This window comes from Dendrobium catenatum, unplaced genomic scaffold (assembly GCF_001605985.2).
Source record: "Dendrobium catenatum unplaced genomic scaffold, ASM160598v2 fragScaff_scaffold_1666, whole genome shotgun sequence".
In the NCBI taxonomy this organism is placed as follows: Eukaryota; Viridiplantae; Streptophyta; class Magnoliopsida; order Asparagales; family Orchidaceae; genus Dendrobium; species Dendrobium catenatum.
In genome coordinates, this window is record NW_021320128.1 from 575,259 (window position 1) to 593,404 (window position 18,146).

General features: G+C 32.2%; 2 protein-coding genes across 2 annotated transcripts; both read left to right on the top strand.

Moving 5' to 3' along the window:
- Nucleotides 1-771: 771 nt before the first annotated feature.
- LOC110096184 (probable protein phosphatase 2C 63) lies at nt 772-7,472 on the top strand. The gene is made up of 4 exons (XM_020821987.2): nt 772-1,261; nt 1,342-1,712; nt 5,626-5,865; nt 6,944-7,472. Exons 1-4 carry the CDS (start codon nt 1,006-1,008, stop codon nt 7,223-7,225), a joined length of 1,149 nt encoding a protein of 382 aa, XP_020677646.2. The 5' UTR covers nt 772-1,005; the 3' UTR covers nt 7,226-7,472.
- Nucleotides 7,473-13,976: 6,504 nt separating this feature from the next.
- On the top strand, nt 13,977-16,411 carry LOC110096176 (chitinase 2-like). The gene is made up of 2 exons (XM_020821973.1): nt 13,977-14,441; nt 15,974-16,411. The coding sequence occupies exons 1-2, from the start codon at nt 13,977-13,979 to the stop codon at nt 16,409-16,411; spliced, it is 903 nt and encodes a 300-aa protein (XP_020677632.1).
- The last annotated feature ends 1,735 nt before the right edge of the window (nt 16,412-18,146 follow it).

An 18,146-nucleotide genomic window follows, 5' to 3' on the forward strand; every position in this document is an offset into this window, starting at 1 on the left:
CGTTCATGTGCAGTTGGATTGGTTACAAGAATCGACTTATTCTGATTCTGAGTCTTTAGAATCTTCTGATGATGAGGATCCGTGCAATTCATTTGCCTTATTGCGAGAAAAACCCCTTGTTTCCGTTGCTTCTCGTGGTAAGCATCGTGGTAGAGGCTGGTGTGGTCGGTGATGGTCTCTTGTTGGATAACATTTTGGTTGGCTGGACTTTTGGTCATCATATGGTCGTTGATGATCTATGTTCAAATTTTCGTTCTCGTTTTTTATTGATGGGCTATGATGTGGCTGGGGCTCGCTACTCCATTAGCTAGGTTCGTGGCAACCTTGGTTTGTGTTTCGCCAATTGGACGGTCCGAGCTTGTTTTCTGGATAGCTGGTAGTCTCGGCCTTCTACTGAGCCCTCGTGGTTGTTGTTTTACTACTGTTTTTGCAATTGTTTTTTAGATCTTGTATTAGCCCCTTTTTTCATGAAATGAAATGTTATTTTTGTTTAAAAAAAAGTTAGATCTAGACTAAATTATAAACCCAATCGTAACCAATTCAATTATTTTTCAATTAAAATTTAAAAAGTGATGCTTTACAAGTAAAAATTTATATTTAAAAAATGCACACTTTCTATTAAGAGTCTATATATATATATATATATATATATATATATATAATTTGTATTTGAATTTATTCTAATTAATCTAAATGTCCAAAATATAAATAAAAATTTTAAATATTAAATATAAAAATTCTAGTAAATTTTCCGTCTTTTAGCGTCCGCGGAGTTAAAGGGAATCCACCCATGAAAACCTCGACTCACGGTCACGGCAGAGAAGACCGCATAATCCATGACTTGATGGCTCTCGCCGTGTCGTCGATGCTGTTTATTTAAGAGAGATCCCTTCTCTTTTCAATTCTCCCCAACCCAAACCCTCTCTTCAGCTCCCAAAGCCCTAATCCCAAAGAACACGAAGAACAAGAAGAGATTGGCGGTGCGAAGAAAGGAACTGAGACTAGATGACTATGCTTCGATCTTGTCTTGAACGGTGCTTCGGACGTCTTGGTTACGGCGACGAGCTTTTCTGGTATCATGACCTCAAGCCCCACACCTCCGGCGAGTTCTCCATTGCCGTTGTTCAGGCTAATTCCACTTTAGAGGACCAGGGCCAGGTTGTCTCAACCCCCTTCGCCACCTTCATCGGGGTCTACGACGGACACGGTGGACCCGACGCTGCTCGATTCGTTAACACGCAGCTTTTCCCTCACTTCTGCGGTGAGTATCAGTGTCCTCGCACCTATCTTCTCGATTTCTAATGAGATATGTGTTTAATGCCGCGGATTGCGATTGTGTAGAGTTTGCCATGGAGCAGAAGGGGGTTTCGGCTGACGTGATGAGGAAGGCGATTGTTGCCACCGAGGAGGAATTCTTGCATTTGGTGAAGCGTTCGTTTCCGTTTAAGCCGCAGATTGCTTCGGTTGGATCGTGTTGCCTTGTTGGGGCGATAACGGAGGATACGCTTTATGTGGCGAATTTGGGGGACTCTAGGGCGGTGCTGGGCCGCTGCTCGACACCCGATGGAAAGGAGGTGGTGGCGGAGCGGTTGACAAGTGATCACAACGTGGCGGATGTGGAGATTAGAAAGGAACTGAAAAAGCTACACCCGGATGAGTCTGATATAGTAGTTCATACTCGAGGAGTGTGGCGGATTAAGGGGATTATTCAGGTGAGATTTCCTGGATCTTCTGTTTTGTGTCCTTTAATTCATGTCAGGCTTTCTTAGGGTCCAGTCCATAATGTGAATTATATGTTTGTTAGAGCATTATTTAGCTTAAGCATGCCATTCTAAATCACTTAACTTACATTTGAGGTAGTCCATGATGATTCTTCAATTGGGTTAGTTGCTACTTTATTCCTTGCTTTGTTATAGATGGATTTTCGTACTCTTCAGCCATCCGATCAATGCACTTAATGCAATTACCTATCCTTCCCGGTCATCCAGTCCATTTGGATTGTCAGTATACTGTGTATGAAAATCAGTTGTTTCATGTAAACCATTAGTACTTGCCATCCAGAACGTATCGTATGGCCAAGATGTCAAACTGCCCAAAGTGCAATTCGTTTAGTAGTTGGAGAGGATCTGAATCCTTCGATATATGTTGTTAAACTTATAGAGAGAACGACAAAACCCTTGAAATTTGTGTCGTAAATGCAAGGAACCAAAAATTTGCCAGAATAGGAAAAAAAAACCAAAGCCTTTTGTTTTTTGGGGACTGTGGGTTGGTTATTTTTGTTCTTTTTTTCTTGTTGTTTCTCTCCTATAGGTTTTGTTTTACACTTTTACATGTATCTGGCTTTTAGTTTTTAATACACGGGATTTGGCCCCAAAATTCCCACCCCCCTAAAAAAAAAAAAAGCCAGAGCCTCTTTTCAGGGTGTTTGAATTGGAATAAGCCTTTTACAAGATGAAAAGCTTATTCTCATTGAGGATCATTGGAAATCTATATTCTTATTATAGACTCTCTGGAATGCACAAATGATTCTAACTACGAAAGCATTAGAACAAAAAAAAAATCACATCAGTTCACTCTTGGTATTAGGAGAAGTTGTTGGATAAGCTGGTCCAATCTAGCTATCATGTCACGTTGGCTTTGGTTTTTGTTCTTGGGATGCCTTCGATCAATGGAATCACCAAGCATTTTGGGATTATTTATTCGTAGGTTTAATCTAGCAACTATATGAAATGCCGGATACAATCATACAATGCCTTTGATGGAAGCGTCGTGATATCAACGGTTAATTCTCCACACTATAATTGGAACACTATTGTGTCCTCATCTCATTCAATGAGTCTTTGTCTATTATCATGGTCTGTGATGTCATCAAAGACTGTAGTTGGACTATGACGGCTCGCAGGATATAACAAATGGTTTTTTTTTTAGAGGAATTACATACATACCATTTTGTATTATGTTATTTACATATCAAACACCCTATACTTTAATATTTTATGCCAACTATCCATAGACAATTTTAATATAAAAAATATCACTAATTTATTTCATTCCTTCCACCCATTTCACCTTTTAAATTTTAATATTTCATTCCTTCCACCCATATTTGATCTATGGAGGTAGGCATGAAATATGAAAGTTTTTTGTGTTAGATATGTAAATAGCATGATATATAAGTGGTATGTATGTAAATCCCCATTTTTTCTATATAAGATGATTTTCTTGATAGGCACCATTTGTTATAAAAAATGGATATTTTTTTCCTTGTGGTCATTGTTTAGAATTAAGATGCACTAGTACAAACACATTTATGATACAAGATGTATATAGAACCCATAAATTTTTTGACAAATGTGGAACATGGGACATGGTATGTAATAAATTTCAATATATATAACTTAAAGCATGATATACTAATTTGAAAAATTAAATAAAATTATAATACATATATTGCTTGTCATAGAATAATAAATATTTGTGAACAACTCATATAATAATAAATATATTCCAATATGTTTAGTACATTAAAATCAATTGAAGGAGGAATAGGCGTCTTGGTTTTTTTGGTAGACTGTTAATTTGAAGCTGAAAATTTATGTCTTTCTCACATGGGATTAACAAAATCATGTAATCAGTTATAATTAAAGAAGATCTACTCATTTACACAATGCAAAATTTGTCCATCTCAGAAGAAAATATCGCACAACTACATAACTCATTTATTCAGAAGGCGACAACGAATGTCCTAGTTTTCTTGTTTTATTAAGTACTTGCGAATTTATACGAGTGGTTTATTATGGAGTAGAGCAAGTTCTTTTAGATTGTTTTGAGTGCGGAGAATATGCTTTGAGTTATTTTGATAAGTTTATAGTCGAAGATTTTGTGAACCCCTCTCGAAGCTCATGACATTTTTGTTAACTCTTTGTTTCCTCTGGATGTTTGCCTATTTAGTAGTTTACAGTCTATATTTCTGCAAAGAATTTCTGTTTTTTTTTTTTAATTACCTTCACCTCTTTCTTTTTCCCTTCTTTTTCCTGCTTATTTTAACTGTTAAGTTTATTCTGTCTAGAATAAAAAACTGCTTTTAACAGGCAAATTATAGGGCTATCAAGAATCTTAGTTTAACCAAGCGTAAAGAAATATTCTTTCTGCGGGATATGGTTCTTCCTTATAAATGTTTGTCTTCACAAAATTATTGCAGCATATAATTCCATCATTGGAAAATAAAAACCTCCATGTGATATTCTGCGCTCTCCTACATCATTTTCAAACCTTTTTTTTTCCATCCTGATTTTTTTTTTTTGGGAAATTTTTTTATATTTTTTGGGAAATTTCCATCCTGATTCATTTGTTCTAATATTATTGCAGTCAGTTTCATCAATCATAATGGACTCCTTTCTGCCCATAAATGGTCCTGATAAACTTTCTCACAACGCACCCTCTCCTAATTTCTCAGAACAACGACCCAAGTTTGCTTTTTTCCCTTGTTAGAAAACTTTTTCTTTTTCTGAGTAAAGATTCTTTCGGGCCAGTTCTTCATCTCAATGACTTTTTAGATCACTATTAGTATTATTTGGGAGATATTTTTTAGGGGTGTCAATATTGAACACGACCCGAAAATCCAACTCAAACCCGACACGAAAATTTCAGGTTCGGGTTAACCCGAACTAGGTCGGGTTCGGGTTGGAGATTTCGACCCGTTTGCAAAAACAGGTCGGATTTTGATGGACCCGGAAACCCAACATCAACTGATTTTGACCCGGACCAACAGTTTCCGTTCTTTGTCCGTCCGCGTCCAGTCGCATGAATAGATGCCACATCTGGCAAGCCGTCATCTGTCGCGTCCACCAGCCATTCGACGTCCGCGCGATCCGCGATTCTGCGTCAGCCGTCCATGCCATCCTCGTTGTCCTCAGTTGTCGCGTCGCAAAAATTGGTCGGTTGACTCGGTTTCCCGCTCGACGCTCGTACCGACGGAAGGTTGAATCCTTTGACCACTCGACTCAGTTTCACGCTCGATGCCAGCCATCCTCTCCCGCGGTCCGTTGGATCCATTCGCGAATAGCCAGAATTGGAAGTAGCGACGGGAGCTCGACGACGACATTCCTTCCTACCAAATTGGAAATCCATGTCGGGTCATGTTGACCCGAATCCAAAGTGGGTCGGGTTCTTGTCTCAAAAACCGAACCGTTTGAAAAAAAAAGGTCGGTTTGGGTTGACCTGAACAATGCCGGATCAATTTCGGATTCGACCCGAACCCGACCCATGACCCAAAATTAACACCCCTAATCTTTTTTCTTCTTGCTTTTTCAAAAAATTTTGTGATGTTGGGTACCTTTTACAGCCAGCTAAGACAACTCAAACAGATCCTCAACCACATCCTTCCCTCATTAGTCCATCATTATTCTCAGCAAGTCATGACATGGGTGTGCTTGGTTGCTCCAATTTTTCTTAATTTCACTCCATAAACATTTTTAATTGTCATTGCAAGTGGAATTTACCACTTCTACTTCGCTAGATAAATTTGTTATTTTTGCTTTAATTGAACTGATAGTATTTCATCTGGATTTTCTTATTTTGCACTTAACCAGATTACTAATACAATCTTAATAACAATTTTGTTAGGTATCGCGGTCGATTGGCGATGCATATTTGAAAAAACCAGAGTTCAGTAGAGACCCTCTGTTCCCGCCGTATATCTTTCCGACCTCTCCTTTGAAGCGGTCTGTTATCTCCGCCGAACCGTCCATTCTCACGCGCAAGCTGAAACCAGATGACTTATTCTTCATATTTGCTTCTGATGGTTTCTGGGAACAACTAACCGATGAAGCTGCTGTTCAGATCGTCTCCAAGTATCCAAGATCAGTAAGTTCTCAACCCCTCACCTTTAGATCACTGCTTTTTTTCTGTTTTTAAGATATTTTTGTGCTAAAAAATAGCTTTATAAAACAGTTAAAAACTGGATGGCTTTCTTCTTGTTTTCTAAAACAGCTTTCTAGTATAAAAATTCTTTGAATTTGAAATGTTTGCACTAGAAAGCCATTTTAGAAAGCAGTATGAAATTTGTCCCAAACGAAACCTAAATCTTTATACATTTTGCATCGTGATGGAGCTAATTTTCACTTAGCACATTATCTCTAAAATTCAACTAAATTTGAGTGGCAAATATTATTAAACTATTAATTGTTGATGAGCGCGCATATGCATAATCGAAATTAATCTGTTCGTGGAACAATTATTAGGTCAGGTGATCTGACGTAGCTCTACGTTCCGATGCCAATAATATGTCGCCACGTGTTCTTACTCTTTACCGCGCGGTCCAATGACCCGATTTGGACCGGAACCCTGGATTGCTATGTTCGAGTATTGCTCGGTATTGCTTGGCAATAACGAGAAATACCGCTCTGTCAATGCTAATACCGAGCAATACCTAGAAAAACTCGGTATTGCTCGGTATTGTTATGTATTGGTCTTCACAGAATGGTATTTCTCGTTATTGCCGAGCAAAATCGACCAATACCTAGCAATACCGAGCAATATCAAGCAATACCGAGTCCGTTTCGGGTCGGGTTGTCGGGTCGCGCGGTAAAAAGTAAGAAAACGTTGCACTATTTCACTGGCGTCCGAACGTAGAGCTACGTCAGGTGTCCAGACCAAATAAAAGTTCCTATTTGTGATGCAAAATATATGAAGATATTCAGATAATGTTCTTTTTTCTATGAACTTCAATTTCAGAAAGCACTTATTTAAAATCAAAATAACATGAATATTTTCATATTAAGGTTTTGTTTGGGACGGCTTTCTTATGGCTTGGCTTTTTGGTATAAATATTAAAAAAATTTAACTAAAAAAGTGCTTTAAGAAACAATAAAAAAAGCAGTCCCAAACACCTTTTGAGGACTTAAAATAGAATTTCAAGGTCATTGAAACAATATACATGCAGGGAATAGCAAAGAGGCTATTAAGAGCGGCACTTGAAGAAGCCGCAAAGAAGATGGAAATGAGAGTAAATGACATGAAAAGAATACAGAAGGGAGTGAGGCGCCATTTTCATGATGATATCACTGTTATAGTGGTATATCTTGATCATAATAACCTTAGGAACTCTAATAGTCCGAATTTTAAAGCTATGAACTACAAATCCATCAACACTCCTGCTGATATCTTCTCCCTTCACTCCCATGAATCAGACAGTCGCCTTCGCCCTGAGCCCTTAGAAGCCTAAAAGAATTTGAGAAATCTCTGTAAATTGAGATATAGAAGAAGGGCGCTGCTACTTGATCGAATAGCCTAGAAAAAGAAAACTAATATTTTTGTTTATTTTCATTGACAAAAATTAATGTGTTTATGTAATACTGAGTGAATATTGATATCTCCCTTAACCGGGAATTATAGAAGAAGTGTACCGGAGGCCTTGTAAATATTGGATCCTTTTTGGTTGAAAGAACTTCATTTTTGCCTTTTGTTCCTAACTTTTCAATGAAATATTCCTATACTTTTTTTATCGTGAGATTTATGATTCGTTTTAGACAGCTTTCGTGCTGTTTTTTAAAATAGTTTTTTAGTACAAAAATTTTAAATTCAAGAAATTTTCTTACTGAAAAGTTGTTTTAGAAAGAAAGAAGAAAACCGTCCCAAACGAAATTTTAATCTTGTTACCAACATTGTTAAACAGCTTATAAGGATCTGTTTGGAATAGCTGTAATTGATTATGAAGATAGTTGTAAAGTTATTGTATGTAAAATGCGTAGTCTAAAGTAATGCTTTAAACAAAGTAGTGAAAAAGTAATGACCAAATAGTAAGAAAGCTCTCACTAACGAAACAAAGCCAGTGGATCATTAGTAGATGTAACGGTTTTGTGGTCTTAAATTTTTAGAAAAATTTTGGGTAAATTTTTAAGAAAATATGGGGTGGTTAATATTTTAATTTCATTTTTATTAGGGATTAAGATTATCTTTAAAATTGATAAGCTGTTTTTGTTAAGCTGTTTTTTCATTATATTTAAAATAATAAAATAGAGTTATTTTAGTATTTAAATATTTCAAAAGAATTGAAGAAATTTATTATAAAATTAAATAATATTCTGAAAATGGCAATCATTTTTTATTTTTACTTACATTAATTTTTTACTAAATTGGTTTGGCATCTAAGATAGTAATGTGTCATGAAAATTAAAGAAATATGTTACTATGTTTTAATATAAATATCATCGACTCCTCGTTATGCTAATATTGAATCAAATATGTATAATAGTTGGAAAATTTTTGGAAACCAAAACTTTTAGAAATGGATAGAAAGGTGGGAAGACATTTATTGAGTTGAATTACATAGTGATATAAATATATATAAGCAATAGAAGAGAGTACTAAAGAAAAATATCATAAATGAAAACATTCTTAATATTGATAATAATGACTATAATTGTCTGCTTTAAAATATTAAACATATATTATAATATTTATATGATAATGAATAATTTCAATATTTTTAATAGAAATCATTGTGATCTTTCTATATGACAAAACCATGAGGCATTTGTGGTAATAAGTAAATTACTCTCATGAATGAGAACATTTACACACATTTGAGAGAAATGTTAAAATTTAGCTCACTCAACATTCCTTTCATTCACATAAGCAATGTACATGAGACGTGCCGACTACCAGAATGATTATTACTAAAAATATATCGAAAATATAAAAAGCTATCCATAATTATGTAGATATTGATGGTTTTTCAGTATCAGTTGTAGAGCCACATTGAGTCAACTTCAACAGCTTCCTCGTCATAGTTTCTATGTTAGGCATAATAAGCATGTGTCATGTTCTTAATGTCAAATATAGCATTACCAAAACTAGATTATCTCTATGCTAAATACTTAGGTTGAAGGTCTGCCATGCTGCATTACTAAATGACATAGCATATATACAACATACAACATTTTATAACATGTTGATATACACAAAGGAATAACCATCAAGAGCTAAAAATGATGTAGTAAAACATACTCGGTGGCTAATCTTCAAGATTTTGTCTATCATCTCCAATTGTAACATACAACGAGACGGATTGTTTGAGAATGGGTGCCCACATTCACTATATTGTATGAGATGTTCAATATTGAATGCATGGGAACAATCAACCATGGGTGAAATTATCCTATGCAGATACTGATGCCGTCCGGAGGCGAATTAAAGAGCGTCACGTCATCTATTTGCTATGTACCGTGGCTATGTATCCGTTGTGTACTAGGTGATGTGGCGCGCTCTGATTCACCTCCGGATAGTCCGGTGTCCGCACAGAATAATTTCTCCAACCATGGGGTCTCCCTTCTGTCTACTTTGAAGAGCTCAGTCTCCAGCCCCCAATACTGAGGAGTGCATTTCTCTGGGTAAGAAATATGAATGATTTTACTTAGATATGCACACAAACAATTGATATATTAGAAGATAAAATGCATTTGTATTCTAAATTTATAACATTTAAAAACTACTCAATATGAGCTGATCAAAATCGTCTGTATCTTTTAAATAAAAGAATCAAAACTAAGAATCTAAAACAATATGAATTTAGTATTCTCAAGGCCAAGCTTTATAAATGAAGGAGTTAGCTACTTTTACAAGAGACAAGCGATGAATTCATAACAGTAGACTCAACGAAATAACTGAAAGAAACATACTGTCATATGTATGCTGAATAAGAAGCTGAGGCAATGATGTACATCGAGTACCAGAACAGGGATGTCTTGCCTGAAGCTTTATAAGAAACATAATAACTGCACCTGTAAGGCTTCAATGGTAGTTTCTGTAATAGTCCGTATTTTGATTCAGATAAATATTTTTTTAAGGAGTTAATATAAGTTCAAATTACAAACCTTCTTCAACATAACATAAATATTGTAATGGTTTAATTATATAAAATACTTATGTAGTTTTTTGGCGCTGGTGCTAATCATTGAGAAATTAACACCTAACGGTACAAGTGGGGATTTCGGGACCATTAAGTGTCGATATTCCGTTTTGCAAACTGATTTCATTAGAATTTTTTTAAATAAAATGAGCTATTTTAATTATATTTTTTTTTTATTTTTTAAGCTAAAAAAATTATATGAATTTTATACTGAAAATTAATTAAATTGTATAAAATTTTTCTATAATTTTATTATTATATTATAAAATTTAAATCTATTATAAGCCATTTCATTAAAAAAAAAGCTTTTAATCTTTTTTCCCTTATTCATTTCTGCTAACAGAGAAGGAATTAGGAGTTTTGAGAGAAAAAGTTTGGGGAGAGAAATTAAAATTTATGATTTGCATGCCATAGAGTGATTTTCATTAGTTGACCTAATTGAGAAATTTGCTCATCTCGCTGTAAGGAATTAATCATTAACCTATTTTTGATGTCAAGGATTTTCTATATTTGAGATTTTTCTAATCAAATTTATTTCTTATCAAATAATGAGGATACTTTTATATTTGTAAAACATGATTTTTGGGAAATAAATAAAGATGTATATATTGATGTTTCGATCGATAGTTTATTTTTAATGGTATTTATATTGATAAAAGAAATTAGGTAGCAGTGATTGTTATTTTTTAAAAAGATAAAAGAATAATTATTCCAAATTAGATTCTAGGACATCATAGTTTCATAAATATGGAGAATATTTGGAGTACTCCATTGAACATTCTGTATTGATTATCTCGATTATAGATTATTTATTCAGCATTTATGTGTCTAAATGATGTTAGAATCAAGGGATCATGGTCTCGTTGGATTTGTCTCATCTAGCCACCTGATTCGATTATAAGCCTTCCATATTTGGATACCATTTGGTTATCCAATAAATGTAAAGTTTTTAATTGTGCTTTGTGGCCCTGGTTCATTCCGGCTCAAATTGGACTTTTTCAGTTGGGTTTGTCTCATCGAGATGCTCCTTTATGCTATAAATTTGTTAAAATCAGAGTTCAAATAGTCTAGTGTTTAATTTTGTAAGCTTCCTATTCAAATATGCGTCAAGATTCTCATCTGACAAAGCAGATTTTTGGTGACATCAGAAATGATATTCAAATAGGCAATTATAGAAGAATCATTTATATTAAAAAAATATAAAATAAACTCATTTATATAATGCTACTTCTACATATATGATGTAACATAATAACTATGTATATGTATGACATAAAATAAGTTAGAATCTGACAACATAGGTTGCATAACATTAAAATGTATTTTAAAAAAAAGAAATAATTTATCAATAATATTCCTTAATAAATTTAGATAATAAATATTGATAATAAATTCTATCAACAATAAAATTTTATTTTGATAAGTTATTGTATCCATTAAAATAAAAAATATTATGTATTTTTTTACTACATATGTCTCTGATGTGACCTAAAAATATAATATTCCCTTCAAACAATTATTTTTCTTAAGTTGTATGCCTCATCTCAATCATTTGTATTAAAATAGAGAGAATGTTGTACCATAATTTTATGTTAAGTCCATGCCATAGATCTATGTTCTATGCTACAATCACATTGTGATGTTATGATTCTCTTTTCAAGACATTGAATGGTATAATCATCACATTCATGGCAGAATTATAAGCCTTTCTAAAATTTTTTAATCAAAGTTTTTATTTGGGATAGCTTTTATAGTGTTGCTTAAAACAGCTTTTTAGAATATAAATTTTAGTTTTTGTACCAGAAATCTATTTTTAATAAGACGTAAGAATACTGTTTTAAGAAGCAGTAAGACAGACATCCCAAACTAAACCTAATTCTATATTAGAAATGAAAATTTCTAAGAAAACGTACACTTCTTAATTTAAAACAAAAAAATCGAGCTTAAACAATCGAGTCGAGATTGAGTTTTCCAAATGTGATTGAGCCTATAATTTCTTTAATAAGCAGAACTCGAGCTTAGTAGAGCTAAACAAGCTTAACTTGATTAGACAGATACTTGACAGAAGTCATTTACACCCCTAATTGTGAAAGCCTCATATATGAACAATGAACTTATTCAAGCTTGTAGGAATCATCCAATATGCTAATGCTTTGTTTGAGACAACTTTCTTACTGCTTTCTAAATCAGCTTTTAAGTACAAAAAATTTTTAGAACTTAAAATTTTGGCACTAAAAAATTGTTTTAAAAAACAGTAAAAAAATTATCCCTAACGAAACCTAAGTCTTTCGAAGTCAATCATTCTTATTTACTATTTTATGGTGTGGGAGATAAAGTATTTTACTATGAACAATAACACATGAAAAGAGCTATTCTCTGCAACTGAATTTACCAACAAAGAAATTTTCAAAAATGATAATAAAAAATAAGAAATCGATACAAAATAGAATAATATATCCACAATTCTTAACTCGCTATGCGTCCACTATCGAAGAATATTTCCAAAATACTATTTTTTATAATTGACTGATTATTAGGATAAAATATAATAATTTATGCCAATGAAGAAATGAATTTTTTTTAAAAAAAATTAAATGTTATGATGACAAATTGATCGAATCTGTCACTTGATTAATCATTGCATAAACAAATTTATATTAATTTAAAACATAAAATAAATAATGAAAAAATATATATTTGGCTAAAGATAAATAAATCTAATCTTTTTGCCAAAAAAACTTTCATACTACTTAATTTATTTTTCAAATCTTAATCACATTTTTAATTTATTTTTCAAATCTTAATCACATTTTTATTTGATTACTATTTTCTTGCTACTTTCAAAAAATTTCTATAGTTGGTTTGGGATGGCTATAATTTTTTATAAATATGTTTATAAAGTTATTGTGTAAAAAGTAAATTTTTAAAAATTTCTATAGTCTATAGAAATAACATTTTAGTAAAAAAATTCTAATAGTCAAATAAATATTATGATTATATTAATATTTTAATAATACGTAATTATTTTTTGTTATATACTTTAAATACAAATTTTTGTCCGATGAGCACATTGCCAAATTTTGCTACCTTACGGCTCTGACCACTGCTGTTTTCTTGCTGTATTTCGAAATTTTTTATGATGAGAGTTGGAACTTTCTTCTTCTAATTAAATATTCTTTAGAGCACAATAATTATAAAAAATTATTAAATAATATTTAAATAATAATAGTAATACTCATAATAATTTAAAAAAATATATATTATTTTCTCATAATAATTCTACAACTTTATTTACATAAAATAATATAAGTCGTGCCAAAAGTATCCTAAGAAGGATTAATTTTATAGTCCATTTGGGATGATCGTAAAGTTTTTGTGAAGATGATTATAAGATTATTTTCATAAAAATAATTTTTAAAAATTATTATAAATATTAATTAAAGTTTCTTAGAGAAGTCACACTAGCAAATGTCTGAAAAGCAGTTTTAAGCAGAAAAAAATTTAATGAATAACCATTAAGGAATAGCCAAATGAATATGTGACAACATTTTAAAACTCAAAATAATGAGAAAACAATCTCAAACAACTTATAGGTTTTGTTTGGAGTAGCTTTCAACTGCTTTTATGATAAAAATGTAGTTAGTAAAATTCATAATATATGCGGAAAGGCAGCTTTTCATTGTTATTGTAAAATTTTGCTTTGAAAATTGTTTTCGAACAAATATTTTTAAAATTTAAGTTTCATTTGGGACATTTTTTTACTGATTTCTAAAAATGCTTTTTGTTAAAAAAAAATTTGAATTAGAAATTTTGTACTAAAATTTTATTTTAGAAAACAGAAAAAAAAATTATTCCAAACAAAATCTTAGGAACAAAATAAAAAAGCTTAAACTATCTCACATAAAATGTTAAGCTAAAGCTCATTATATTTACTTATAAGATCAATGCAATATAAATTTAAAAATAATTAGTCATAAATATCATTTATTTATATTAAATTATTATAAAATTTTCCCTATATATTTATATATTCAATGCTTGTAGCTTTAACACTACACAAGTAGGCATGAAGTCCCATCTCCCAATGATCCTCCTCATCTCCCTCCTCGTCTTCCTCTCTCCTCTCGCCGGAGCCGATAACTCCAAGTACTTTGCCGAGTACATCGGATCGGAGTTCACCGACGTCAAGTTCTCCGACGTCCCCATAAACTCCGGCGTTGACTTCCACTTCATCCTCTCCTTCGCCGCTGACTTCTCCACCACCATATCTCCACCTTCCTCCACAGACGGTAACTTTATCGTCTACTGGGACACCGACGATCTCTCCGCCGATCATATCAACGCCATAAAGCAAGCCAACCCTAACGTCAAAGTGGCCCTCAGCCTTGGTGGCGATACGGTCTCCGGCAATCCGGTCTTGTTCAAGCCGACCACAGTTTTCTCATGGGTGCTCAACGCTGCTTCTTCACTGACGAGAATCATTCAGGAAAACCATCTTGATGGAATTGACATCGACTATGAGCACTTTCAGGCATGCATGCTTTAATGACTCTCTAATTAAATTTAATAATTATTAATTATAACATTAATCTTAATTAATTAAAGTTTATAGTTTAATTAACATTGTGTTATATCATGTATTTGTAATTTAAATCTAAAATATCATTTTTTTTGGGAAAATTTACATACAAATCAGTATATTACTATTATTTTACATATCTAACACCTCAAATATTAATATTACAATTATACCACCAAAATTCCTAATATTCATCATTTCCCCTTTTTTTTATTATTTTAAAGTATTGATAAAAATTTGTATAGAACACAAAAGATGCATGAAGGAATATAATTAAGTATATTAATGTAAAAGTATCATCATAATTTTCAAAGTTTTTGATTTATGCTAAGATTTGTATTACTTAACAAAGATCATAAAGATTGACTCATAATATTTATGGAACATGCTTACTCTCAAAAATCTATTAATACTCTCTAGCTCATTTTTTATATGAGGGGACATGACGATTAGATTTGAGCTTGGGATTCAAGAGAACCTAGAGTTTGTAAGAATCGTGAAGCTCCACTTGAATAGCACTTTCGAACTACTATCTTACAATCAGACCGCCACTTGAATTTATGCTAAGATTAGTACAAAATTTAAGTTAAATGATTCATACGTGAGGATACTCAAGTAGATGAGTGGTTGTACACTTAGGGAAATATTGTGAAGCAAGCATATACGTGAAAATGTTAGGATAGCTCTTCTGACAAATAAGATTAGAGAGTAGTTTTAAATGGTTTGGTCGCATAAAGCACCAGCCTTCTGATGACCCGATTAGAAGAGTAGATGTACTAGATTTGACATATGTTAAGAAAGATAGATGTAGGCCTAAAAAGACTTGATTAGAAAGTATTATAAATGATCATTTCTAATTATTAGATTTAGAAGAGAATTTGACACTTCCTATGACACAATGCAAAAAAAATAAGTCTCAAAACATGTCAATAGATTGGGCTCAGGTCCGACACGAAATTGGCCCGATTTGAATTCGATCAACTCAAACTCAACCCATTTAATAAATGGGTAAAAACATGCGGACTCGACCCACTAGCAACCCGAATGACCTGAACTAAACTTGATAACCCGTTTTTATTTTAAAAAATAATAATGATCATTTTAACAATATATTTTAGATTAATTACAAAAAAAAATGAAATAATCATACCAACAAATATAAAAGAAATTAAGAAAAATATAATTTACACGCTCATTTCCGGTCAAATCAAATTTGCGGGTCAACTTGAACCCAATCGATCTATTTAATAAACGGGTAAAAATTATCGACCAAAACCCCAATTTTTTTGGTCGGGTTCAAATCAGGTTGACATATCGGATCATTTTTAGACACTTCTTTATGTTGTGTTACCACAATTAATGATATCAAATACATCATTAATTTCTGCAAAAATTTGAGAAACTTTGAATCACATCATGCATGATGCATGCATCTTACATTACATCAGGATCTGCTACTCCTAACTAAATTTATGATGTTGTAGGCTGACCCGGCCACCTTTGCTGTTTGCATCGGGGCCTTAATCAAAATTCTAAAGAAGAACAACGTGATCTCCTTCGCCTCCATAGCACCCTACGGCAGAAGCGACGTGCAGCAACATTATCAGGCTCTGTGGGCTAACTATGGCGATGTTATCGACTACGTTAACTTCCAGTTCTACGCCTACAGTTCAGACACGACGGTGGATCAGTTGCTGAATTACTTCGAGGAGCAAAGTTCCAACTACGCCGGCGGGAAGGTGTTGATGAGTTTGACCGGAGACGCCACCCGTGGCCTTACGCCGGCGAATGGCTTCTTCGATGTGTGTCGGAAGTTGAAGGAGGAAGAGAAGCTTGCTGGGATCTTTGTGTGGGACGCAGACAGCTCCAAGAGCGGAGGATTTCAGTATGAGATTACTGCGCAGAACTTGTTGGCGAGCTAAGCTAAGATCGATCGATGTTCATTACTTTTCATGTAGAAGAAAAAAAAAAAAGGAAGAACCAGAGGAAGACCTCATTGATATATATAGTGTTTTCTTAATTAAATAAATAGCAAGTAATAAAATTAATATGATGGATTTATATAAATACCACTTTATATCATGTTATTTACATATCTCACACCTAAAATTTTAATATTTCATGTTTGCCACTCATAAATAACTTTAATATCAAATATATCATTTATAGATTTCATTTTTACCATTTATACCATCATATAAAATCTAATATATATATATACACACACACGTGTGTGTTATTGAAAATGTATATTCGTAGAATAGAAAGAGTACCACTTAATTTTTGACCACGGGGAAAATTTGTAAGAGATTAGAAATTTTTGACATGAAAAAACAAGAAGGGAAAAACTGCATGGGGTCTGACTTGTTCGATTAGTCTTGTCGAGCTGCTCGTTTCGATTATAAACATATCAGAATTCTATTTTGCCCATCGATGCTAATGGTCGTTAGTGTTGATCGACGTAAATTCGATTTTTCTAATTCATACATAAAATTATGCATTTCACAATCCTATTTTTCCCACCATGAAAATAGAGGTTAGTTCTGCCCCTGCCAACTCCCATTTTCAAGTATGAAATGAAAACTTATTTATAGAATTCTTATTAAATATTTTGATTATTTTTATCAAAATTTTAAATACTCCATCAAAATGATCAATATTTTAGTGTCTTGCTAACACTAGAATTGAGCAATATTTAGCGTAAATAATAAAAATTTATGGATTAATTAGGCTCTTCTAATTCCCAAAAAAAAATATTAGGCTTTTATGGATGAAAACTTATTTATAGAATTCTTATTAAATATTTTGATTATTTTTATCAAAATTTTAAATACTCCATCAAAATGATCAATATTTTAGTGTCTTGCTAACACTAGAATTGAGCAATATTTAGCGTAAATAATAAAAATTTATGGATTAATTAGGCTCTTCTAATTCCCAAAAAAAAATATTAGGCTCTTCTGGATGATGAATTTTTAAAAGTCATATCAATTATATAAAATTATGAATATTGTAGTTATTGTTGTGCTCTTGTGTTGTGACTTTTGTGGATCCATAATATTGGTATTTGTGTGTTAAGTTGTATAGTTTAGTTTTGTAATATATTAATTGCATTAGTCAAATATTGTGTAATTAATCAATTCATGATGACAAAATATAATTTAATACTCGCTTGCTAATTAATGATTTAAGTTACAATTTTGTTTCATTTGTATGATTATTATATTTTGCTTGATTGAATTAATTGATTATAAGTGTGAATTCTCTATTAATATATTTAAATATAATATTTATTATAAATTGAACACTCATTTATATTAATTTATTCACATTCTTTGCGTAATTTACTTTATATTTATACAAATAATTTATGGATTAATTATTATATTAATTCACTTTCATTATGTATTTTATTGTGATATTATTTTGAGATAATTTTGAATTGATGAAAATTTAAAATAATAATAAATAAATAAATAGTATTCATCTGCCCTGTTAATGCCCTTTAATATAATATATAAAATTCAAATCCATACAAATTAATCACATCTCTTTGAGTATTGATTTCTCATTTATTGGTTGAGGAGTATTTTTTATGCCTCATTAAAATGGGAGATTGACAGTCTTAAAAATCAATAATAATAATAATAATAATAA